Source organism: Grampus griseus (genome assembly GCF_964374135.1).
Source record: "Grampus griseus genome assembly, chromosome: 6".
NCBI lineage: Eukaryota > Metazoa > Chordata > Mammalia > Artiodactyla > Delphinidae > Grampus > Grampus griseus.
Window position 1 is genome coordinate 111,924,462 of NC_139000.1, and position 24,915 is coordinate 111,949,376.

The 24,915-nt window shown below is 48.6% G+C and overlaps 1 protein-coding gene across 1 annotated transcript; it reads left to right on the forward strand.

Annotated features, from left to right (window-relative positions):
• Positions 1-4,569: 4,569 nt before the first annotated feature.
• MFAP3L (microfibril associated protein 3 like) lies at positions 4,570-24,915 on the forward strand (the record flags this gene model as incomplete). The annotated part of the gene is made up of 2 exons (XM_082657509.1): positions 4,570-4,861; positions 23,987-24,915. 2 exons carry the CDS (start codon positions 4,570-4,572, stop codon positions 24,913-24,915), a joined length of 1,221 nt encoding a protein of 406 aa, XP_082513635.1.

The window sequence follows — 24,915 nt, forward strand, 5'->3', positions numbered from 1 at the left end:
AAAAAACAATCCTGTACGTTCATGTAGTTCAAAACACCCTGAAACAAGAGGCCCTTTTCCTTCCAACTCCAGAAATTCATGGTCAGTAGTCATGTTTTATTATAGGTGCAGAGATAGCAAATAAGCCTCCACAAAGCATTTTATTAAAATGCTTTTAGATAAGATGCAATTGTTGGAAAGTAAGAAAGGGGTCAAGTTAAAGAAAGGACATTTGATGCTTGCTAAGCGTTTTCTCTTTTGTTTCATTCGTTTAAAAAAAAAAAAAAAGTCAAGTATTCTGTGAACGTTTTCCCAAAGGCCCTGAGCAAACATGTGAACCTTAACAATTTGTCCATTGTGGCTGTCTTTAAACCCCGGTTTGGGAATCTGTGGCCTTCCTTGTGGTATTTTGGAGGACTGCGTTTTAAGCCGCCGGATTACAGTCCTCGTGGTTAATTCTACAGTGGCTGAAATGTCTTTCCCAGCGTGACAGTGTTATCAACTGAACTTGTCACGATGCTGTCTGCAGAGTCCGACAGGCTGAACAAAGTACGTTTGTAGAACATTTCCCCAGCGTTCAGAGGGACGCGATGTCTTTATGTTTTTCTTGCACCTCCCTCCTCTTGAGCAGGTGCCGGCGGATCCCATCCCAGCGTGGCCACAGGGCAGGTATGGGAGGGAAGCAGGACCGTGGGCGGCCGAGATGGAGGAAACTCTGCAGAACTGCGCCGAGTTCCTGCCCTCCACGCGTTCTCCTTGTTACCGAGCGGATGTTTCCCCAGCACGGAACTGGGAAAAGGCAAGGGCCTGGGTGGGAGGGGTGTCAGGAGGCTGGCACAAGCTGCATCTGCCCCGGGATCGGCGGTGGGACTCCTGGAGGTGGGGAGGGGAGCCGGGCTGGGCCTGGATGCGGCCAACAGCCACTCTCAGTCTCCCGGCACCTGCACAGCACATTGAATTTACCTGTCTCTCTCCACAAGGGATTGTAAGCGGACACGGCCTGTGGCTTGTTGGGTTCCTAGCGCTCCCGACGCCCCCTGCCGCCCCCAAGCGCCTGGCGGTGTGCCCAACACATAATAAATACTTTTTTGAGACTCCGAACTGAAAGGGCATGGCGTGAGACACGGTGAATTCTTACCAAAGCCTGTTAATTCGTTAGTGCGCCTTTTCAAAAATGAGTGCTTTCTTTTCAAAAATGAGTGTTCACAGAGAGTTTTAGAGTACAAACGCTTGGCTTCCAAACAGCGCATAGGCAACGTGTTCTGCTTTCGAAGCACCCCAGTGACTTTTCAGATGGAAAAGGAGGGGAGGGATGAGTCAGCTCTCCAACGTGCCCGCAGCAGAGGGGAAGCCTCTCCCCTCACCTGGTCAGGCCTCTAAGCGAGCTAGTGCCATTTCAGAGCAGTCGCTGTGTGTCCAGCCCAGAACACCCACTGACGTGATTAAAAGATGACAGCACAGCCGTCTCCCCTTCCCTTTGTCCTGGCTGGCACCGTGTGTTGGAAAGTAGAAACCATGTGGCCAGCCTTTGTTTGAAAGCAGCTCTGATTTACACACCTTAAAACCCATTGTGATCTCCCATTTGCTGCATTCTCCCTAGTTGTGGGAAAAAAGGTCACAGTGTATTTACTGCACATATTTATGAGAACCTGTCTCGCTCACCGACTTGTTTCTGATCCTCCCTGAGGTCCTTGGTCGGGCGTCTGCCCCGGCCTCATGCCAGGGAGTGAGTGTCCCCAGGTGCTCGCTGCCCACAGAGCTCATGCTTCTCAGACCTGAGTCCCACCAAAGGAACCAGTGCCAGAAACCATTTGTCATGACTTCTGGTGGTGGGATGGTAGTCATAATGTATTCAGCAAAACCAAAAACAAGGTGTGATAACAACCTGAAATAAGAATAAACTCGAGAAGCGTAGTTTCAGTAAAGGACGCTTTATATGCTGTATTAGTAATTTTTATTTTTCAAGCTGAGCAATGCATGCTTGATGTATATTTGATCATGAATCCTTGTTAACAGTCCTTACGTGGTAAGTCCTGGGCCGGAAACACCCAGGCCATCGGGGTGGTTGGATCCGGGTTGGATCCCAGTCGCTCTCAAACCTGAGGCCGTGCTCTTAAGCGTTCTGTATGGCGCAGGTCAGCTTTCCTGCTAAAAGGAAACCACAAGATGAGCCCAAGTATAGAAAACCATTGACAGAGCCACGGCAGGGTGTCTGTCATGCTCCTGGGCCCTACAATTCCTACTGGGAAGTCGTGTGTGGGCCGCCTTGGGCAGGAAGGCACCCGGCCCCGTGGGGTGTATGTGTGGAAGGCTGTAGGTCTAAGAAAACCCGTGTCTTTCCGACTGAAGAAGTCTGTGGTCTGAGGCTGCTTTATCACCCCTGGTACTTCTTCAGTGTTACTGTCCACACGATTGAAGTGATAATTTCTGCTTTTGCAGACAGATTCATTCGTTCAGCAATCCGTTGGGCATGTAAAGTGTCAGGGACAATTTCAGACTCTGTAGATACCAAGAAAGTTGAGGCAGACAGTACGGTCAGGATGACATCGGACTCAGGGCAGGCACTGGCACTAGTGGAACAGCAGGAAGAGTTTAGTGATAGAGTCACTGTGTTTGAGACCCAGTCCGCTGAGAGAGGATGGTCTTTTCTACAGGTGGTGCAGAAATGGCTGGATGTCCATGTGGGGAGATCCCTCCCTCACGCCGTACACAGAAGTAACTGGAATGGGTCCATGGCAAAACTAAAACTGGGAAGGGACACAAGGGAACGTTTGGTCGTGATGGAAACATTCTATATCTTGTTTATCGTGGTGGTTATGGGAGTGTATAAATCTGTCAAAACCTATTAAAATGCACACGTAAAATGGGCACTTTTTTAATTTGTAAATTATGCCACAGTAAAGTTGATCTTAAGAAAGACAAATCATATCCTGTCCCTTCCCTGCTTAACATTTTTCAATGAACGTCAGCTAAAATCCAGATTCCTTACTCTGTCCTCCAAAGCCCTAGGTGATCTGGGCCCGTCTCGTAGTGCCCCGTTTCCTTTGGTTGTCGGCTCTTCCTGGAATGCTCTTCTCTGGGGTCTAGGCATGGTTGATTCCCAAAGAGCCCTCAGCTCTGGGGCCACCTCCTCAGTGAAGTTCTCCTGGATTGCCAGCTGTCACGGAGGACCTGGCTGGGGCTGGCGACCGTCCTCTTATTCTTGTGGTCACGTCATGGGTGTAGGATGCCCACCCAGTCCTGCTCCGGTCTCCAAGGAGTAGGAGCTGGGACGGCAAGCGATGGGTGGATCGCGGCTGGGCGCTGGCAGAGGGATTGTGGCGGGAGAGTGAGAGCTGAGGGTGCAGGGGGTGCAGTCCGTGTGCCCGGGTGTGGGCAGGGGGCAGAAAGGAAGTGAGCCAGCTGGGTGAGAGGGAGGACCTGAGGAGAGTAGGACGGCCAGGAAGCCCAGTGAGGGGACTGAGAAGGTGGGGTGCAGGGAAAGATGGATATTGAGAACTTCAGAATGAACTGGAACTTCAGAATTTAGAATTTGGAGAGAAGAAGGGTCCTGGGTGTGGCCGTGTGATTAGTGGATGAAATGGAGAGTAGAGGTGTAGGTGAAGGTTAGATCCTTGGGTGAAGAAGTGCAGCCACCCCTCATGTCACCCCCTGCATCCAGGGAGGCAGGTGAAGATGGAAAGCAAGGCATTCAGCGAGGGATGAGGGCGGGTGGCGCGGGTCGCCCGGAAGCTCCAGGAGCCGGGGCAGTTGCCTGAAAGGGGAAGGGGGTGTCCTGGTGGGGGTGAGGGGGACACCGCCCTGGTTCTGGGGGGCCCTTCGGATGTGGCAGAACCCAGGTGCTCACTGCAGGAGCTGGAATTCATTTCGGCCAGCAGAGAGGTTAGGAGGGCCCAGGTGCACCACCGGTGTCCACGACGGGGACAGGTGAGGGATGGAAGGAGGCCTCGAGGTGCGGGATGAAAGAAGCAGGGGTCAGCTTTTTTTTTTTTTTTTTTTTTTTTGCGGTACGCGGGCCTCTCACTGTTGTGGCCTCTCTCGTTGTGGAGCACAGGCTCCGGACACACAGGCTCAGCGGCCATGGCTCACGGGCCCAGCCGCTCTGCGGCACATGGGATCTTCCCAGACCGGGGCACGAACCCGTGTCCCCTGCATCGGCAGGCGGACTCTCAACCACTGCGCCACCAGGGAAGCCCGGAGTCAGGTTTTGAGCCCCAGGAAGTCGTGTGGTACAAAGTTAACATGTTCCTGCTAAGAGTCATATGTTTCAGTAGCAAAAATAACAGACGTGTATCATCACGATTTCCATGAATATTTGGAACATCTTCTGAATTTGTGTGCTATTTAAAAATTACACAGATGTGTACTTTAGCTGGGTTTCTAACATTTTATAAATAATCCTTTTAAAGTATGGGCACTAACATTTCCGTGGTTTTTTTTGTTTGTTTTCTTTACAGAGGTTCTTAATCCAGAGCCAACTCCATGGACCCAGGCCGGGTTTGGCCCTTGGCCTGCTGTGAGCAGGGTGTTGTCTGCTAGAAGACTCCCCTGGCCCACCTGCTCTGGTGCCTTGCAGAGCAAGCGAAGAGGATGGACGGAGTGACGCGCCCTCTGCCTGTGTGCCTGCTGCCTTCTGCGTCCTTGTTAATCCTAGTGTCCACTCTGGCGACTGCTAAGAGTGTGGCCAACAGCACTTTAAATGGCACTGACACGGTCGTGGGCTCAGTGCCCGTGGTCATTGCCAGAACCGACCATATCATCGTCAAGGAAGGGAACAGTGCCTTGATCAACTGTAGCGTGTATGGCCTCCCTGAGCCCCAGCTCAAGTGGTATAACTCCGTGGGCAAGCTGCTGCATGAGGACAGCAAGGACCGAGGGGCAGGTAGGCTGTTCAGTCGTGTCCCATGTCAGAAACTACGGGGAGGGACTTGGGGGCCGGGGAGGGACTTGGGGGCCAGCACCCTCAGTGTCCGTTGTTCTTATGCAGATCGTTTCAACATCTCCTTTTGTCTTATTCTTCTAAGGCAAGAGAGAGATATCCAAGAAGTAGATATCCTTAAGGGTTCAAAGCAGTAATGAATTCATTCTTCCACTCTTGACTCAGAAGACAAAACGCAAACAGCTTCTCCCCTCTAATGAAAGTATCACAGTAACGAAAATATTGTATGTATTGTTTGAGTCTTTTAAAAGGCCTCTTGGAATGTTGCAGTATAACGCGTACAGGATGTTGTAGGGGTGGATGTAAAGTGGATTTTCCTTAAGTATATGTTCTGTGTATATGGGAGTTTTAATTTGTCTCAAGGAACATAGCAGTTGTCTATCATTAAAGGTCAGTTTAATTCGTGCACTGTGGGTTTAAAGGTCACATCTTTTGAGAGCAGTCTCTGTGCAGCTTCTCACCAGCAGCCAGAGATCATGTGTGCTCCCGGGGACCCGGCTGAAGTTTCTAGACTGTTGGCCAGGGGGGGAGAAATAACCCGTGGCATAGGGGCAGTGCTTGGCTTCTCGTGAATGAGTTTCTGGCCAAAAGGTGCACATCCCCTTCCCACGTACCAGATCACTTCAGGAAGGACTGTGGCCGGAGCGGGGCACTGTGGGCCCTCAGGAGTCTACGTGCTTCCTATCTCAGGTGTGAGAACCAAGCCTGATTGATTGACCTGAAGGCCCGGGATGTACTTTCTGAGCCTCTCCAGTAATGACCTGGCAGGTGGGGGTGAGGGTGAAAGGACCCGGATCTGACCTAGCAGCTGCTCCGTTTCTGCCGCCCTTTCCCTCGTGTACCTCCCAGCCCACAGCCCTCTAACCCCCAGAAAAGTCTCTGCCCCAGGAAGGCCTGCATTGCTAATCTCTTTTCCTCATTTTATCTTAATCGCTCTGAAAAAGAGCAGAGGCTGGGACTTCCCTGGCGGTCCAGCGGTTAAGACTTCGCCTTCCAATGCAGGGGGTGCGGGTTCGATCCCTGGTCGGGGAGCTTAGATCCCACATCCTGTGCGGCCAAAAAGTAAAAACGCAGAGCAGAAGCAATATTGTAACAAATTCAATAAAGACTTTGAAAATGGTCCACATCAAAAAAACTTAACAAAAAAAAAAGAAAGCCCAGAGGCTAACACTGCGTCTCCTTAGGTGCCGGGTGATGGGGTGTCTGACACGTCCAGGCTTCGGCTCCCAGTCATGCCCCGACATTCACTGCCTGTGCTGCTCCTTACACGGCCGTTCAAGGCCAGGCAGCGTCATGCAGCTTCTCCCCTCTAGTGCAAGTATCATGGTCACGAAAATACCATGTGTACGTTTGCATGCTTCACCTGGCACCCTCCCTACCAAGTAAAACGATGGGACCGCAGAACTTTCCCATTAGAAGGGACCCTGGAGACGGTGCAGTCCCAACCCCTCTTTTATGTGACTTTTCTCCGGTCCTGTGGTCATTAAGTGGCTGTGACTGGACCGTCCGTGCTGACAGTGGGCAGATGGGACGGCGCAGCCCCTTCCTCCTACTGCAGGACAGGAGGAAGTGACGTCACACCTGTGCAGGGGCGGTGACCATGGCAACGTGTACACACTCAGGTCCCTGGACCCCACCGGGTCTTTCTGCTGGGCTGGCCTCGGGGAGGATTCTCGGGGGACCAGGGACTCCAGACCGAGCCTGCGGCTCCCGTGGGCCCAGAGCAGAGGTGGTCCCGGGTATAAAGAGCCAGGGTGGGGCTCTGAGCCCTGTATCCGGGAGAGGAGGGAAGCGTGGGAACAGAGTGGGGCTGGGGCCTGGACCTCAACCGTGGCTTTGTGAGGGCTGCCTTGGAGTCGTAGTGGCCCCGCCAGGGAGATTGCGCGAAGTCTTGATGGTAGGGGTCCAGCCTTGGCAAGTGGCCCCCGTATGTCGTTTCTCTCATTGGGAGGTTGGCAGAGCCGGGGTCCCCTGGGCTCACTTCTCTTCCGTCCTTGGGCGCCGGGAGAGGAAGGGGCAGACACCAGTGCCTCGGAGACAGAGCCTGGGTGCAGGGCGGGGCATCAGAAGCCTCTGGGCATGCTTGTGGCCAGTGGCTGTGCTGAGAAATCCGTTGGCTGTTCTCAAACCTCGTAAGGAAGACACACTGTGGAGTTTGTAAAAGAACTGGTGATCCTGGCCTTTGATGTTCCAGCTCAGCTTTGGTAGTCACCGTACATCGTAACAGGCATTTCAGGACACAAGTAACACGGAGCAATATTCAGAACAACCAGGCAAGACAGGGGAAACGGCAGAACATTTATCCTCATCATAAAATACGTGCATGGTGGTGCCACTCGAGGACCCGTGGTCTCTAAGTCTCCGTTTCTGACAGGAAGATGCCCACGTGCTAACCAGGATGTAGATTTCCGTTTCTGGGCTGATTGGCTAGGAGTTTGAATGCAGCAGTGTTAGTAACAAGGAGGTGATTGATACAGCGTGGAAAATGGTGCTCCTACGTAGGAATGTTACCTGTGTACACAGTAGACCACTGCTGAAAGCAAACAAAATGAGTGTAATTCCCGTTAGCAGCCACTCCCGTTGACTAAGCCCTCGTACCACGTTGCACACCTTGTTTCTGGTCCTTCCAGTGAGTGTGAGGGTTTGGTGGCCTCGGTGCTCACACATCCAGATGAGAAGCGGGTGCGTGGTGCCCACCGTGCCCACCAGCACCTGCTCGTCCTCCAGGTCTTGGCAGGCAAGGGGTGGTGAAAGCCTCTGACCAGACGGAGTGGCTGAGAGGCTGGATGGCCGCTGCACCAGCCCCGTCACCGTCACAAAGAAGCAGGGTTAGGACCCCGCCATGATCTGCGTACGAGGCGTGCACACACCCAGGTGTGTTCAGAGCCGTCTGGCGAGTTGCCCACCACGTGTGCTCTGTGATTCCAGGAGGAGTCCCGTTTCTTGTTGGTGCTGAGAAAGTGAGACGGCTGTTCCTGGCGCCAGCCCCGCGGGTCCTAGAAGGGACGGGCTCTTTCCTGTCCCTGGCAGGGGCAGCAGCTGCTTTGCTCTGTGTCCCTCGTGTTGTCACTTCATTCCCACAGATGAGGAGAGGCTAATGTGTGAGCTATTTCCGGAGGAAGACTTTTTTTGGAGTTCACCGAAGGACACGTTTGGGGTGGTCCACCAACCATGTTACAGAAATAACCCACAAGTCCAATAACATGAGGAACCACAAATGGCCACAAAATGTCCTGTTTTCAGTTTTCCTTTTGCTGGAGGTAAGTAGGAATATATAGGTGCCAGAAAGTGGTTCCCTGTTATTTCAGGTACCAGTTATCCAGTGTATTTTTACTGTAGCTTCGTACTCTGACTTTAAACCATTGAAATGCACATTGGCACCTTTATCAGATGATAAATAAACATTTCAAGAAAGTCAGCTTTACAGAAATAGAGACACAGATATAGAGGACAAACTTATGGTTACCAAGGGGGGAGGGGAGGGTGGGCTGAACTGGGTGATTGGAATGGACATATACACACTACTATGTGTAAAATAGGTAACTAATGGGAACCAGCTGTTTAGCAAGGGCACTCTACTCAGTGCTCTGTGGTGACCTAAATGGGAAGGAAATCTAAAAAAGGGGATGTATGTATACATAAAGCTGATTCACTTTCCTGTGCAGCAGAAACTAACACAACATTGCAAAGCAACTAGACTCCAATAAAAATTTTAAAAAAATAAAAAAGTCAGCTTTGGAAAAGGCACAGGCCTTTGTAAACATGCCTGGTTCGTTAGCGATTAACTTGGAAATGCTTCCTTCAGGAGAGGTTTTAGACTTTCCTGTGGATTTGTTTTCCATTCTGCCACCAAAAATAACTAAGAATTATCTCTGCAAATAAACACGCACAGCGTAAGGAAGCTGAGCCGAACTGTACAAAGTTCACAGTTGTCTCACAGCTACTCGACCTTTGTGGAATTTATTGTTATACATTTTGCTTTAGTTTACATGGCTCTAGTGTTTTTATCCTCTGCTTTGCAAATGTTTTTAGTAGCCCGTGAGATGCTTTCAACTCCTTCTGTCAGGGGGCCTCAACCAACTGTGCCAGCCACGTCTTGAGACCTGAGTGTATCACCCCCTGCAACATATCCAGGAGGGGGTCAGCGCCCACAGCACTAAGTTTACAGCATCTTTTGCCTCTCAGATGAAGCGTGGAGTAGTGCATTAACCTATGGAAGTGTTATACCGAATTTCTCTTAAATATGTTCAATATTTGAGATTTAAAAAATCAACTCCTCCAAAGGCATGAGATAAAATTTATGTAACTATAAATATATTACTGCAAATTCAGCAGAACAGCACAATGGCATCTCTTTGAGCAAGTTCCTCGACTTTTCGGAGCCAGTTTTCCTATCTATAAAGCGGAGATAATCCTCTTTTACCGCCAGGCAAGGCTATGCAATTTGTGTCGTGTGTGAAATGTCAGTCCAGCACGTGGAACACACCAAGCCATCAGTAAACGGCAGCTACCACCGTCACTGGTCACATCACCAATGTCCTGTGTTGTCACAGGCAGGATCCCAAGTGCGTCTGTCTCTGCTTCGTAGTACGGTGTGTTTTGTAAAGAAAGGAAATAGTTTTCTGGGCAGTTTCTTATTCGCTCTCTCAAGTTCTCAACCTTTTAAAAACACATTCAGTAAAGACCAAAAACATTTATATCCCTTAAGTGTTGTTTAGAAGCTCGAGTTAACGCTGGGACGGATGTGATGGCGAGAGTGGCGCTCCCCCCTCCACCAGCAACATCCCCCACCCCCCGACACATACCCTCCGCATGCAAGGGGCCCGCTGCCCTCCAACGCGCCCAAGCCTCGGAGCAGCAAGTGTGGATGTTATGGAGTGTATTATGCACAGGATGAACTTTCCCTTTGCCTAACCCACTGGTTCTCTCACCAGAGGACACCGGCCAAGTCTGGAGGTGTTTTTGGTTGTCACAGCCGGGGCAGGAGGGAAAGGACCGGGGAGATGTGCTGCTGGCATCTGGAGGGTGGAAGCCAGGGATGCCCTCAGTATCCTGCAATGCACAGACAGACCCCTCCCAAGAATTATCTGATGCAAAATGCCAGCCCAAGAGAAGAAAGCCTGGTCTCAACTAAAGAAGCAACCTCAGCCCGCTAAAGAATCATTCCAAAGTCGGTCAAGTCACTTGCGTGAACCCATAATGTATTTTTCCATAAAAGTGGTACTTCAGTTCATTTGCCAAATTGAGTCACGTCGAGGGCCAGCCTGGTAATGAGCCACCATTTATAGCGTTTTTTTAATGGGTTGTGCTCCCCCTTTGGGGTGTGAGCCCAGACTGCTTTAGTCTTAGCAGTGGGAAGACCCTTCCCCATCCCCCTCGGATGAGGATGTGAGGGCTGAGATGCTATTTCCATCCACCCAGTGCAGGGTGCTCTCAGAAGACCACCTACGCCCACTCTCAGAAGAGACTCCTGCCAGCCTGCATGGACTGACGTGCTTGGCACTTCTTTAAAAATGGAGATTATCAGGCCGAATGAGCCAGAGGGTCAGATGTTTCCTTTGCCAGGAAATGAAAAGACGGGTTCTTTTCAGATATTATTTATGCCTTGAAGCAAAGCACAACTGCAGGCTTTGAACAGCCCGGGCCTCCCCCCAACCTTCCTGAGCTGAGAGCCGAGCTAATCCCTGATGATCCCAGGCCACCTCTGTCCCACATGATGTAGGAAGCAGCTTGGTAGAGCTGCCCCAGGACCATCCGAAGAGCCCGCTTGGGAAGCTGGGGGTGGTGTCACAGGAGCCCTTGCAGCTTGCAGTGTTTATAACGTGGGCCTCTGCAGTGGCTTCGGGGGAGCTATCATCTCCTGCAGAAGCCCCGTAACAGGTGCAGCCATGCGGGGCTCCATTTGTTCTCAGTTCTGTTTTGTAAAAAGGCTTGGATCCTTTCCCCTCATAGCTTCTATTTCACATGTTAGAAAATAGACCCCATGCTTACAGACACATGCGCGTGTTTGGTTCTTATTTGAAGAGTGTGGATTCAGTGCGGCATCGCTCAAGTGAGTGTTGCACTTGCTTTCTGTTTGCATAAACGTTGTTGGAACTCTCACCACCTGAAGAGTTTTAAGTTGGTTTCAGGAAAATAACCTCCTTGTTTTAGCAGACTGAGCTCTCCTCCTTGAAAAGTTTAAGAGCCTCCGTGTCTAAATGGCATTGTGAACGGAGGCTTAATGTTCTCATACCACCTATCAGGAATGTAGGCGAACCACACATCAGCTTGTTGACACTTTCACGGAAAGACATCTCCAAGGAAAAAGAGAAATCCTTTTCTTCTCATAAATAATTTGAGGGAAATTCTAAGAGCTTTTCAGTGGGGCATGGTGTTAATTTTTAATGCTGAGCCATCCTCAGGACGGCTGGAAAGATTGGGGATTTTGGCAGACGTGGGTTTGGAGGGAAGTTGTAGTTACAGCATCTTTGTGATTGTGCTGTCACCTTTCTCATGATGCTTGGGTTCCGGGAAGAGTTGGTGCTGCTGTTTCTGTCCAGCGGTCATTTGGTCGGAAGGTGTTGGCACCGGCATTCGTCCTGATCTGTCATGTCAAGTCACAGTAACCCATGTGCCGTGGCCTTTCCTGGTGGCACGAGTTTTTTTGTTTTGTTTTGGTTTTTTTTGCGGTACGCAGGCCTCTCACTCTTGTGGCCTCTCCCATTGCGGAGCACAGGCTCCGGACGCGCAGGCTCAGTGGCCGTGGCTCACGGGCCCAGCTGCTCCGCGGCATGTGGGATCTTCCCATACCGGGGCACGAGCCCACGTCCCCTGCATCGGCAGGCGGAGTCTCAACCACTGCGCCACCAGGGAAGCCCGGTGGCACGGGTTTTAACTGTCGCCACGCGACACCGCTGACCTGCTTCTCTAGTTACTGGATGGTCCCCTGACCCAGTTCTGTCGACTTGACCTCGTGCCGTCCTCAGTGCCTCCCCCTCCCCATGCCTGGGCCCCACAGTGACACAGTGATACGAGGTCAGCCACCTTCCTGGCCTGCGACCCCGGTGACGGCTTCACCCAGAGGATGTAGGCTGTGAGGAAAGCTCTAGAACTGTGTCCCTGGGGAGAAAGATGCTGACAAGGAGATTTTTTTCACTACCTTGATTTTCTTACACTCGTTGATATTTTCCCAGTCAATCTAGGCCTGCCTGATTTGAAGCGTTTCAAGAATTCTAGAAGTGGGTCACAGGCTCCATTCATCTTGCACTTTGGTCGGTGCGAAAACCCAACCTTGCAGTGTGCCTTTCCATCCTCCCAGCAACACACTGTATAATCAGGGCCCCCCTTCCTCTGGCGCTCTGCAAGGTGGAAAAGTCATCTGTTTTAAAAAATTACTTCAATCTATTTAAATTTAATTATGATTTAACCACGAGTGACTTTGTGCACTTAGACACTACCTGCATTCCTTTTTTCTGTGACTTCTCTGTCCGTCTCCTTTCCCTTTTTTTTTTCCTTTTGGGTTCTTTGTCTTGATTTATAGGAGTTCTTTATGTTTCGGCGTTATTAAGCATCTGTCTGTCAAATATTCTAGAATTTTCTCCCACTCTTTCATTTGCTCTCAACTTTAGTGTAACAGATGTTACAGTGTAAAACGTTGAATTTGGGAGAAATCCGATCCCATCAGGGTTCTCTGTTAGAGTTTCTGGGATTCTTGAAATGTTGGAAAAGGCTTTCCGGTCCCAAGGTTAGAAAAATGTTTTCGTATCTTTTATTAACTTTATAGTTTTAATTTTATGTTTAGAGTACTTGGAATTTATTTTTAGGTATCACATAAACTAGGAATTTAACTTCATTTTCTTTCAGATGAGTCGTCAGTGATCCCAGCATTCTTCCCCCCGATTTGAAATGACCTTTTCCTTCATTTAAAATTCCCACGCTTGCCAGCATCTTCATCTGGACTTTGAGGTTTCCTCTGCTGAGTGAACCAGGGGTCAGAGCAGGGGACGTGCAGGTGGCGCATCCCCTCTTGGTTTGTACAACGTCTGTCAGCTGCAGCAGTGCACACGGGCTCCCCTCTTTTGCTCACCTGCCCTGCTGCCCCCTCTGGCCTTGGAAGTGCTTCCTCTCCCTCCTACTCCTCTGCCTGCACCCCCGTGCCGCTCGGGACCGCACCCCCACCAAGCAGCATCCTTACCATCCCCGCTACGCGCACAGGGCACGCGCCACGTGCCCCAGGTTGGCTGCGAGTCTGCAGCCCTCTCGGGGCCCGCTGGTTTCTGCAGCCGGGGGTCATGTCTTACTCATCTTTGTAGCTGCATCTTCTGGCAGGGAGCCTGGTGACAGACAATGTGTTCAGTAATGTTTGTTGACCGAATGCATGAACAAGATAAAAAATACCACTGTCCTTCTAACTTCATCACACAGCGCAGCACTCAGCGTGGTTCAGCTACAAGCGAACCTCTGTTAGCATTTGTCTTTGCAAAGGCGATGCCCCAGTTCACATGGGGGAGATTTCCACATGGGCCTCTCGTGCCTGGAGTATCCGGGGAGACCGTGAAGGATTCCCGAGGGCCGCACGGCCCATGTCCTGGGGTGTCAGCCTCCGTCCGTGCATCAGGATCAGGACAGAGCGGGAGGATGGGATGGGGAAGGCCATCCTGAGGGGCAGCGGGGGAGCTCCCATCCGAGCACAGGACCGGAACCGGGGACTGCCCTCCCGAGTGTCAAGGAGGCGGTTTCTTGTTATTGTTTTAAATTTTTATTTATGTATTTATTGGCTGTGTTCGGTCTTCGTTTCTGTGCGAGGGCTTTCTCTAGTTGCGGCGAGCGGGGGCCACTCTTCATCGCAGTGCACGGGCTTCTCACTGTCGTGGCCTCTCTTGATGCGGAGCACAGGCTCCAGACGCGCAGGCTCAGTAGTTGTGGCTCACAGGCCCAGTTGCTCCGCGGCATGTGGGATCCTCCCAGACCAGGGCTCGAACCCGTGTCCCCTGCATTAGCAGGAGGATTCTCAACCACTGCGCCACCAGGGAAACCCTGTTGTTTTTTTTAATTTTCTTTTTTATACAGGAGGTTCTCATTAGTTATCTATTTTAAACATATTAGTGTATATATGTCAATCCCAATCTCCCAATTCATCCCACCACCACCACCCTTCCCCTGCCTTTCCCCCTTGGTGTCCATACATTTGTTCTCTACATCTGTGTCTATTTCTGCCTTGCAAACCAGTTCATCTGTACCATTTTTCGAGATTCCACATATATGCGTTAATATACAATATTTGTTTTTCTCTTTCTACTTATTTCACTTTGTATGACAGCCTCTAGGTCCATCCACGACTCTACAAATGACCCAATTTCGTTCCTCTCTATGGCTGAGTAATATTCCGTTGTATATATATGTGCCACATCTTCTTTATCCATTCGTCTGTCGAGGGACACTTAGGTTGCTTCCATGTCCTGTATTGTAAATAGTGCTGCAGTGAACACTGTGGTACATAAGTCTTTTTGAATTATGGTTTTCTCAGGGTATATGCCCTGTAGTGGGATTGCTGGGTCGTATGGTAGTTCTATTTTTAGTTTTTTAAGGAACCTCCATACTGTTCTCCATAGTGGCTGTATCAATTTACATTCCCACCAACAGTGCAAGAGGGTTCCCTTTTCTCCACACCCTCTCCAGCATTTGTTGTTTGTAGATTTTCAGATGATGCCCATTCTAACCAGTGTGAGGTGACACCTCATTGTAGTTTTGATCTGCATTTCTCTAATGATTAGTGATGTTGAGCAGCTTTTCATGTGCCTCTTGGCCATCTGTATGTCTTTGGAGAAATGTCTATTTAGGTCTTCTGCCCATTTTTGGATTGGGTTGTTTGTTTTTTTAATATTGAGCTGCATGAGCTGTTCATATAGTTTGGAGATTAATCCTTTGTTGATTCGTTTGCAGATATTTTCTCCCATTCTGAGGGTTGTTTTTTCATCTTGTTTATGGTTTCCTTTGCTGTGCAAAGGCTTAATTTTAAGTTTCATTAGGTCCCATTTGTTTACTTTTGTTTTTATTTCCATTACTCTAGGAGGTGGGTCAAAAAAGATCTTGCTGTGATTTATGTCAAAGAGTGTTCTTCCTATGTTTTCCTCTAAGAGTTTTATAGTGTCCAGTCTTACATTTAGGTCTTTAATCCATTTTGAGTTTATTTTTGTGTATGGTGTTAGGGAGTGTTCTAATTTCATTCTTTTACATGTAGCTGTCCAATTTTCCCAGCCACTTATTGAAGAGGCTGTCATTTCTCCATTGTATAGTCTTGCCTCCTTTATCAAAGATAAGGTGACCATAGGTGCATGGGGTTATCTCTGGGCTTTCTATTCTGTTCCATTGATCTATATTTCTGTTTTTATGCCACTACCATACTGTCTTGATGACTGTAGCTTGTAGTATAGTGTGAAGTCCGGGAGCCTGATTCCTCCAGCTCCATTTTTTTCCCTCAAGATTACTTTGGCTATTTGGGGACTTTTGTGTCTCCATACAAATTTTAAGATATTTTGTTCTACTTCTGTAAAAAATGCCATTGGTAATTTGATAGGGATTCCATTGAATCTGTAGATTGCTTTGGGTAGTATAGTCATTTTCACAATATTGATTCTTCCAATCCAAGAACATAGTATATCTCTCCATATGTTTTCTGTCATCTTTGATTTGTTTCTTCAGTGTCTTATAGTTTTCTGAGTACAGGTCTTTTACCTCCTTAGGTAGGTTTATTCCTAGGTATTTTATTCTTTTTGTTGGAGTGGTGAAGGGGATTGTTTCCTTAATTTCCCTTTCTGATCTTTCATTGTTAGTGTATAGGAATGCAAGAGATTTCTGTGCATTAATTTTCTATCCTGCAACTTTACCAAGTTCATTTATTAGTTCTAGGAGTTTTCTGGTGGCATCTTTAGGATTCTCTGTGTATAGTATGTCATCTGCAAACAGTGACACTTTTACTTCTTCTTTTCCAATTTGTATTCCTTCTATTCCTTTTTCTTCTCTGATTGCCGTGGCTAGAATTTCTAAACTATGTTGAATAATAGTGATGAAAGTGGACATCTTTGTCTTTTCTTGATCTTAAAGGAAATGCTTTCAGTTTTTCACCATTGAAATGATGTTGGCTGTGGATTTGTTCTATATGGCCTTTATTATGTTGAGGTAGGTTCCCTCTATGCCCACTTTCTGGAGAGGTTTTATCATAACTGGGTGTTGAATTTTGTTACAAGCTTGTTCTGCATCTATTGAGATGGTCATATCGTTTTTCTTCTTCAATTTGTTAATATGGTGTATCACATTGATTGATTTACTCTGTTTGCTAGTATTTTGTTGAGGATTTTTGCATCTATATTCCTCAGTGATATTGGTCTGTAATTTTCTTTTTTTGTAGTATCTTTGCCTAGTTTTGGTATCAGGGTGATGGTGGCCTCATAGAATGAGTTTCGGAGTGTTCTTTCCTCCCCAATTTTTTGGAAGAGTTTGAGAAGAATGGGTGTTAGCTCTTCTCTAAATGTTTGATAGAATTCACCTGTGAAGCCATCTTGTTTGTTGGAAGATTTTTAATCACTTTCATTACTTGTGATTGGTCTGTTCATATTTTCTATTTCTTCCTGGTTCAGTCTTGGAAGGTTATACCTTTCTAAGAATTTGTCCATTTCTTCCAGGTTGTCCATTTTATTGGCATAGAGTTGCCAATAAAATGGTGTCTGTTGTAACTTCTCCTTTTTCATTTCTAATTTTATTGATTTGAGTCCTCTCTGTCTTCTTCTTCATGAGTGAGGCTAATGGTTTATCAATTTTGTTTATCTTCTCAAGGAACCAGCTTTTAGTTTTATTGCTCTTTGCTATTGTTTTCTTTGTTTCTGTTTCATTCATTTCTGCTCTGATCTTTATGATTTCTTTCCTTCTGCTAACTTTGGGTTTTGTTTGTTCTTCTTTCTCCATTTCCTTTAGGTGTAAGTTAGATTGTTTATTTGAGATGTTTGTTGTTTGTTGAGGTAGGCCTGTATAGCTATAAACTTACCTCTTAGAACTGCTTTTGCGGCATCCCATACGTTTTGGGTTGTCGTGTCTCCATTGTCATTTGTTTCTAGGTATTTTTTAATTTCCTCTTTGATTTCTTCAGTGACCTCTTGGTTATCTAGTAACGTATTGTTTAGCCTCCATGTGTTTGTGTTTTTTACATTTTTTTTTACGTAATTGATATCTAGTCTCATAGTGTTGTGGTCCGAAAAGATGCTTGATATGATTTCAATTTTCTTAAATATACTGAGGGTTGATTTGTGACCCAAGATGTGATCTGTCCTGGAGAATGTTCCATGCACACTTGAGAAGAAAGTGTAATCTGCTGTTTTTGGATGGAATGTCCTATAAATATCAATTAAATCTATCGGGTCTATTGTGTCATTTAAAGCTTGTGTTTCCTTATTAATTTTCTGTCTGGATAATCTGTCCTTTGGTGTAAGTGAGGTGTTAAAGTCCCCCACTATTACGGTATTACTGTTGATTTCCTCTTTTATAACTGTTAGCAGTTGCTTTATGTATTAAGGTGCTCATGTGTTGGGTGCATATATATTTATAATTGTTATGTCTTCTTCTTGGATTGATCCCTTGATCATTATGTAGTGTCCTTCCTGTCACTTGTAACATTCTTTATTTTAAAGTCTATTTTGTCTGATATCAGTATTGCTACATCCAGCTTTCTTTTGATTCCCACTTGCATGGAATATCTTTTTCCTTCCTCTCACTTTCAGTCTGTATGCGTCCCTAGGTCTGAAGGGCGTCTTTTGTAGGCAGCATATATATGGGTCTTGTTTTTGTATCCATTCAGCGAGCCTGTGTCTTTTGGTTGGAGCATTTAATCCATTCATATTTAAGGTAATTATCAACATGTATTACCCAAACTATCGATATGTATGTTCCTATTACCATTCTTTTAATTGTTTGGGGTTTGTTTTTGTAGTTCCTTTTCTTCTCTTGTGTTTCCCACTTAGAGAAGTTCCTTTAGCATTTGTTGTAGAGCTGGTTTGGTGGTGCTGAATTCTCTTAGCTGTTATTTGTCTGTAAAGCTTTTGATTTCTCCATTTTATCTGAATGAGACGCTTGCTGGGTAGAGTAATCTTGGTTGTAGGTTCTTCCCTTTCATAACTTTAAATATGTCATGCCCCTCCCTTCTGGCTTGTAGAGTTTCTGCTGAGAAATCAGCTGTTCACTGTATGGGAGTTCCCTTGTATGTTTTTTGTCGTTTTTCCCTTGCTGCTTTCAATAATTTTTCTTTGTCTTTAATTTTTGCCAATTTGATTACTGTGTGTCTCGGCGTGTTTCTCCTTGGGTTTATCCTGTATGGGACTCTCTGCGCTTCCTGGACTTGGGTGGCTATTTCCTTTCCCATGTTAGGGAAGTTTTCAACTACAATCTCTTCAAATACTTTCTCGGGTCCTCTCTCTCTCTTCTCCTTCTGGGACCCCTATAATGCGAATGTTGGTGCATTTAATGTTGTCCCAGAGGTCTCTTAACCTGTCGTCATTTCTTTTCATTCTTTTTTCTTTATTATGTTCCACGGCAGTGAATTCCACCATCCTGTCTTCCAGGTCACTTATCCGTTCTTCTGCCTCGGTTATTCTGCTATTGATTCCTTCTAGTGTATTTTTCATTTCAGTTATTGTACTGTTCATCTCTATTTGTTTGTTCTCTAATTCTTCTAGGTTTTTGTTAAACATTTCTGGCATCTTCTCAATCTTTGCCTCCATTCTTTTTCCGAGGTCCTGTATCATCTTCACTATCATTATTCTGAATTCTTTTTCTGGAAGGTTGCCTATCTCTACTTCATTTAGTTGTTTTTCTAGGGTTTTTCTCGTTCCTTCATCTGGTACATAGCCCTCTGCCTTTTCATCTTGTCTGACTTTCCGTGAATGTGCTTTTCGTTCCACAGGCTGCAGGGTTGTAGTTCTTGCTTCTGCTGTCTGCCCTCTGGTGGATGAGGCTATCTAAGAGGCTTGTGCAAGTTTCCTGATGGGAGGGACTGGTGGTGGGTAGAGCTGGGTGTTGCTCTGGTGGGCACAGCTCAGTAAAACTTTAATCTGCTTGTCTGCTGTTGCGTGGGGCTGGGTTCCCTCCCTGTTGGTTGTTTGGCCTGTGGCAACCCAACACTGGAGCCTTCCCGGGCTCTTTGGTGGGGCTAATGGCAGACTCCGGGAGGGCTCACGCCAAGGAGTACTTCCCAGAACTTCTGCTGCCAGTGTCCTTGTCCCCACGGTGAGCCACAGCCACCGCCTGCCTCTGCAAGTGACCCTCCAACACTAGCAGGTAGGTCTGGTTCAGTCTCCTATGGGGCCACTCCTCCTTCCCCTGGGTCCCAGTGCGTACACTGCTTTGTGTGTGCCCTCCAAGAGTGGAGTCTCTGTTTCTCCCAGTCCTGTCAGAGTCCTGCAATCAAATCCCACTAGCCTTCAAAGTCTGATTCTCTAGGAATTCCTCCTCCCGTTCCTGGACCCCCAGCTTGGGAAGCCTGACGTGGGGCTCAGAACCTTCACTCCAGTGGGTGGACTTCTGTGGTATAAGTGTTCTCCAGTCTCTGAGTCACCCACCCAGCAGTTATGGGATTTGATTTTACTGTCATTGCACCCCTCCTACCGTCTCACTGTGGCTTCTCCTTTGTCTTTGGATGTGGGGTATGTTTCTTGGTGAGTTCCAGTGTCTTCCTGTCGATGATTGTTCAGCAGTTAGTTGTGATTCCGGTGCTCTCACAAGAGGGAGTGAGATCACATCCTTCTAGTCGGCCATCTTGAACCAGTCTGTCAGGGAAACGTTTGACACAGAATCTTTGGTATTAGAATCAGAAAGTGATGGCTCAACATCTGCCTTTAAAAAAATCAAAGACAAATCTGGTTAACTTATCTGGCTGCGCCGGGTCTTAGTTGTGGCATTGGGGTCTTCGCTGGGACATGCAGGATCTCTTAGTTGCGGCATGCAGGATCTTTTAGTTGTGCATTTCCTCCAGAATCATTGCCTGTTGAAGTGACTCAGCGTCAGCGGCTCACATTTTAGGTGTTTACTTGTGCTGAAATGATGCAGCTTAGTGAGAATTCAGCACATGGTTGTGACCTCCCTGCTCAACTCCAGTTTAAAATCATCCCTGGAGCTGCAGCACCCAGCTTCCCCGCCCCAGGTGGCTGGGTCTTCGGGTCCCTGTGACAGTCACTGGGGCCCTTTTTATTCCCTCGACCTCCTGATGGCTGAAGTCAGACCTTCCAGGCTGGGTCTCAGGACAAGGTATTTACAGAGTAAGGAGAAAGGCAACATGTGGCCCAGGAATGTTCTCGAGACGATCCTAGTGGGGCGGCTGCCTGTGATTCTCCATGAGCCTGGGCCCCTGCTGATGTGGTAGGACCCCCAGGGTGGGGTTCATAGTGTTCGGGGCTGCATACAGCAGGAGAACATGCAGAAATCTTTATTTCTCACTAATCGAAGGTCATGCTGAGGCTGAGAGGCAGGATTTAGAGTCTTAGTTCCTAGGAAGGAAGGAATGTATCAGCCTTTAAACAGGACATGATACAGACATACATCACCTTTGAGGCCAGAATCGTCTTTCATCAGAATGAGTGTGTGTGTGTGTGTGTGTGTGTGTGTGTGTGTGTGTGTGTGTGTGTGTGTGTGTGTGTGTGTGTGTGTGTGTGTGTGTGTGTTGGCTTCCCAAGACTCGCTTTGAGATCTGGCAAAACAAGGTTTAGTCCAGGTCACACGTTCCCTTTACCTCGTCGTACCTGAGAAGCCTAAGCAGCATTACTATTACCGTAATCCATAAAGTAAATGTGACATGGGTTTTGTTTCAAGCGAAATACAGTGAAGGACTGAACCCTGAAGAGAGGGACGTCTTGGTGTCCTTGTCGTGGACTCGAAACAGGGACTTGCTGGCAGAGAGATGGGTCTCAGTTATTTAACTGTAGTGTCACAGCTCCTATTAGGGGTGATACCTGCCTGTTTCAGGATAATCATATGTGATTCATTGTTGTGGTTTATCGTTAGGCAAATATAGTCACTTGGCAGATTCATGGCTGGGCTTCGGGCTTCCGGAACAAACGAGGTTAATTATTGGATAAGGTATATGAGAGATGTTCGTCCAAGGACCCACGGCCCTGGGCTGAGAAGCAGAATACGTGCCAAACTAATAAGTTATGCACTGTACATCTCACCGGTTTCCCCAGAACGAACTACAAGTGTCACCTAATTGTGTTTGATTCCAGACTGTGCCTGTTTTGACCGTGCGACAGGGAACTTCTGGAGTGTCTGAGTCGGTATCTGCTTTGAATCGCTTAGGTCCAGGATAGATAAATATACATCAATAGACGATTAAAAACATGCCTAGGGCTTCTCTGGTGGTGCAGTGGTTGAGAGTCCGCCTGCCGATGCAGGGGACACGGGTTCGTGCCCCGGTCCGGGAAGATCCCACATGCCACGGAGTGGCTGGGCCCGTGAGCCATGACCGCTGAGCCTGCGCGTCCGGAGCCTGTGCTCTGCAACGGGAGAGGCCACAACAGTGAGAGGCCCACATACCACCAAAAATAAAAACATGCCTAAAGATAACTATAAAATCCAAGTTCAGAAACCCTTTGAATAGTCAGTAGAGGAAATTGTTGGCATCTTGTAACTGGCCTGCATTTCTACACTTCACTTTTCTATCACAATTAGGTGCATTTATCGCTGAGCGCCTTGCCTAGGTGTGGGGAGAGAGCTGTTTCTGTTACCGTCAGGTGCCTGCCTTCTGAGTTCAGCACTCCTTTCTGCTCTTCCTCCACACCCCGGTTCCCCCTACCCTGTCCTTGAATTTGTAGATAATTCCTCTGTGTCCTTGAATTTGTAGATAATAATTCCTCCACAGAGGGAGCGAGGGTGGGAGGTTAGGAGGTGGACAAATTGATCCTAACTGTTCCTCATACAAAGAACCTCACCTTCTCACCTTCTCCCTTCCTGTTTCCTGTTGTTCTCCAACAATCAGTATGAGAAACTCCTATAGGTAGAGTCTGTAATTCTCTGGTACCCAGTACCTTCCACATCTATCATAAGCTTTCAGGCAACCGGAGTTGTTATTTTTTTCTATGCCTGCTGTAGTGTGGTTTGATGAAACATGCCCATTTGAAGAAAACAAACTGATCATTTCCCTTGCTCAGATTATTCTCTATTTGGATAAATCTGCCACTGAAGTATCAAGTTGCATGTTCGGGAACGAACGGACAGGGTGGGAGGCTTGCCTCTGCCCATCTGGACGAGAGAAGGTTTCACAGGCCGGGCGCTAGGGTGGTCTGTTCATACACGTTCACAAGAGACGGAAATGCGCTCGATTTCCCAAACCAGTGTTTCCTACTCTCGGGAAAGTACACTGGCTGAATTATTAGAAGCAGGGTACTAGGGGACACCAGGACCCACTCTTCTCAGATGTTCCTTCAGGAAGCAGAGGAATGTGGCAGCATCTACAAGAGGCTTCCTGCCAGGCTCCCCAGACCAGCGGGAGGAGGGGCTGCAGGTCCCCGACGGCCCCCACGGCTCCGGCCAGCCTCCCGAAGGATGGTCCTTGGAGCAGAGGACCTGGAATAACGGGGGCCTCTGCTGTCTCATCCCACAGTCCCTGGAGACCCTGGGCGCTTTGGTGCTCACAAATTTCTTCTTTTTTTAAAAAATACAAAGTGATATGGGCTTCCCTGGTGGCACAGTGGTTGAGAGTCCGCCTGCCGATGCAGGGGACACGGGTTCATGCCCCGGTCCGGGAGGATCCCACATGCCGCGGAGCGGCTAGGCCCGTGAGCCATGGCCGCTGAGCCTGCGCGTCCGGAGCCTGTGCTCCGCAACGGGAGAGGCCACAGCAGTGAGAGGCCCACGTACTGCAAAAAATAAATAAATAAATAAATACAAATCGATAATACACCCTTAAAAGGAAACCACACGCTAAGTTGCCGCATCTCTCAGGAGAGGCCTCTGGCTTGCTTGGGGACGCAAGTGCTTTTACGCAGAAAGATCTTCCTGCTACTCAGAACTCCCCCGAGGCCGGGCCGGGACCATTCTCTCTCTACAGGACAGTCTAGGGAGGTGGAGGGTTTTCAGAAAGGCTCAGACCCAAGACCTGGAAGGCAAAGCTAGGATCACGTTTCCCGGGGTCCTCTGACCGACGGGTACACAGGCAGACTAAGGAGTAATCCCTAGCAAAGATTAATTCAGGTTAAGAACCTCATTCCCAGGGCAACGATCCTTTCTAGGCCAGAGGGGGGTAGAATTCTTATCTATGACAACGCTTTTCAGTGTGCATTCTCCATTGTGTGAGGCCTGGTTTCAACCTGATGGGTCTGTGATTTATTTGCAAAGCGAAACCCAATTGTTGCTTATTCACACCCAGCCTCTGAGTCTCCACAGCATTAGCTTGTAACTGTAAGTGACGTAGTTCATTGTAGCTTCTCAAAATTAATTATTTATGTTTCCATCAACGGAGGTCATACCAGGACTACTTCAATCTCAAATATGAGAAACCCAGGTGAACAATTACAATTTAATTGATTTACTCCAGTTTTTATGTTGATCCTAAAGTACTTTATCTTCTGAAAAGTATTAAAACTCTCCAGTGAACATATATATTCTGTAGAGCCACGCTCACAGGCAGGCTAGAAAATCAGATGCTACATGAAGGAATTCTCTAGTAAGAGCAAGCATTTTCCATACTGTTTATTTTTCTAATTTTGTTCTAGGATGTGGAATCACACAGTATGATTTGGTATTAAGAGTACAGCCTCTTGGGCTCGAGTTCACGTCTAGCTCAACTGCTTCCAAACTGGCGCCCTGGGGAGGTGGCTTAGTGGACCTGTGCCTCAGTTTCCCCATCCTGTAAAATGGGCCGGTGCTGGTAGCTCCTCCCTGAGTTGTGAGGATTAGGCGAGCTAACACTGTCACCGTCTGGCGAAGTCGGCGTTCGCCGTGGGCGCTGTCGGCAGTGGCAGACATGGTGGTGGGAGATGTGCTCAGCGACGTGCGGGGCAGTGGCTGCAGGGAGTGGAGGGCCCGGCTGACTCTGTCCTCTTCCTCCTGCAGGAAAGTGGCAGATGCACGACGGCCTCCTGAACATCACCAAGGTGTCCTTCACGGACCGAGGTCGATACACATGTGTGGCGGCCAACGTCCACGGCACCGTGAACAACACGGTGACGCTGAGGGTGGTCTTCACGTCGGGGGACATGGGCGTGTACTACATGGTGGTGTGCCTGGTGGCCTTCACCGTGGTGCTGGCCCTCAACATCACCCGCCTCTGCATGATGAGTAGCCACCTGAAGAAGACCGAGAAGGCCATCAACGAGTTCTTCCGTACAGAGGGCGCCGAGAAGCTGCAGAAGGCCTTCGAGATCGCCAAGCGCATCCCCATCATCACGTCGGCCAAGACGTTGGAGCTGGCCAAGGTCACACAGTTCAAGACCATGGAGTTCGCCCGCTACATCGAGGAGCTGGCCCGCAGCGTGCCGCTGCCCCCGCTCATCATGAACTGCAGGACCATCGTGGAGGAGCTCATGGAGGTGGTAGGGCTGGAGGAGCAGGGCCAGAACTTCGTGCGCCACGCGCCTGAGGGCCAGGAGGCCACCAGCGGGGACGAGGTCTACACCATCCCCGACGCCCTGCAGCGGAGCGAGTCCCCCACCGCTGACTCAGACGCCTCGTCGCTGCACGAGCAGCCCCAGCAGATTGCCATCGAGGTGTCCGTGCACCCCCAGGCCCGGAGGGAGCCCACGGATGACCGGGACGGGGGGCCTCTCGAGGCCAGAGACGAGGAGGACACCGAGCCCTCGGCCGAGCACTCCCCCGAGTCCGCGGCGCCTTCCACCGAGGTCACGTCCGCGGCGCTGACCTCCGAGGAGCCCACGCCTGTCGAGGTACCGGACCGTGTCCTGCCCCCAGGTCTCCTGGAAGCCACAGAGCCGGCCGGGGCGTGCGACAGCAACGCCCGCGTCGTCTATGAAAGCCATGTCTAA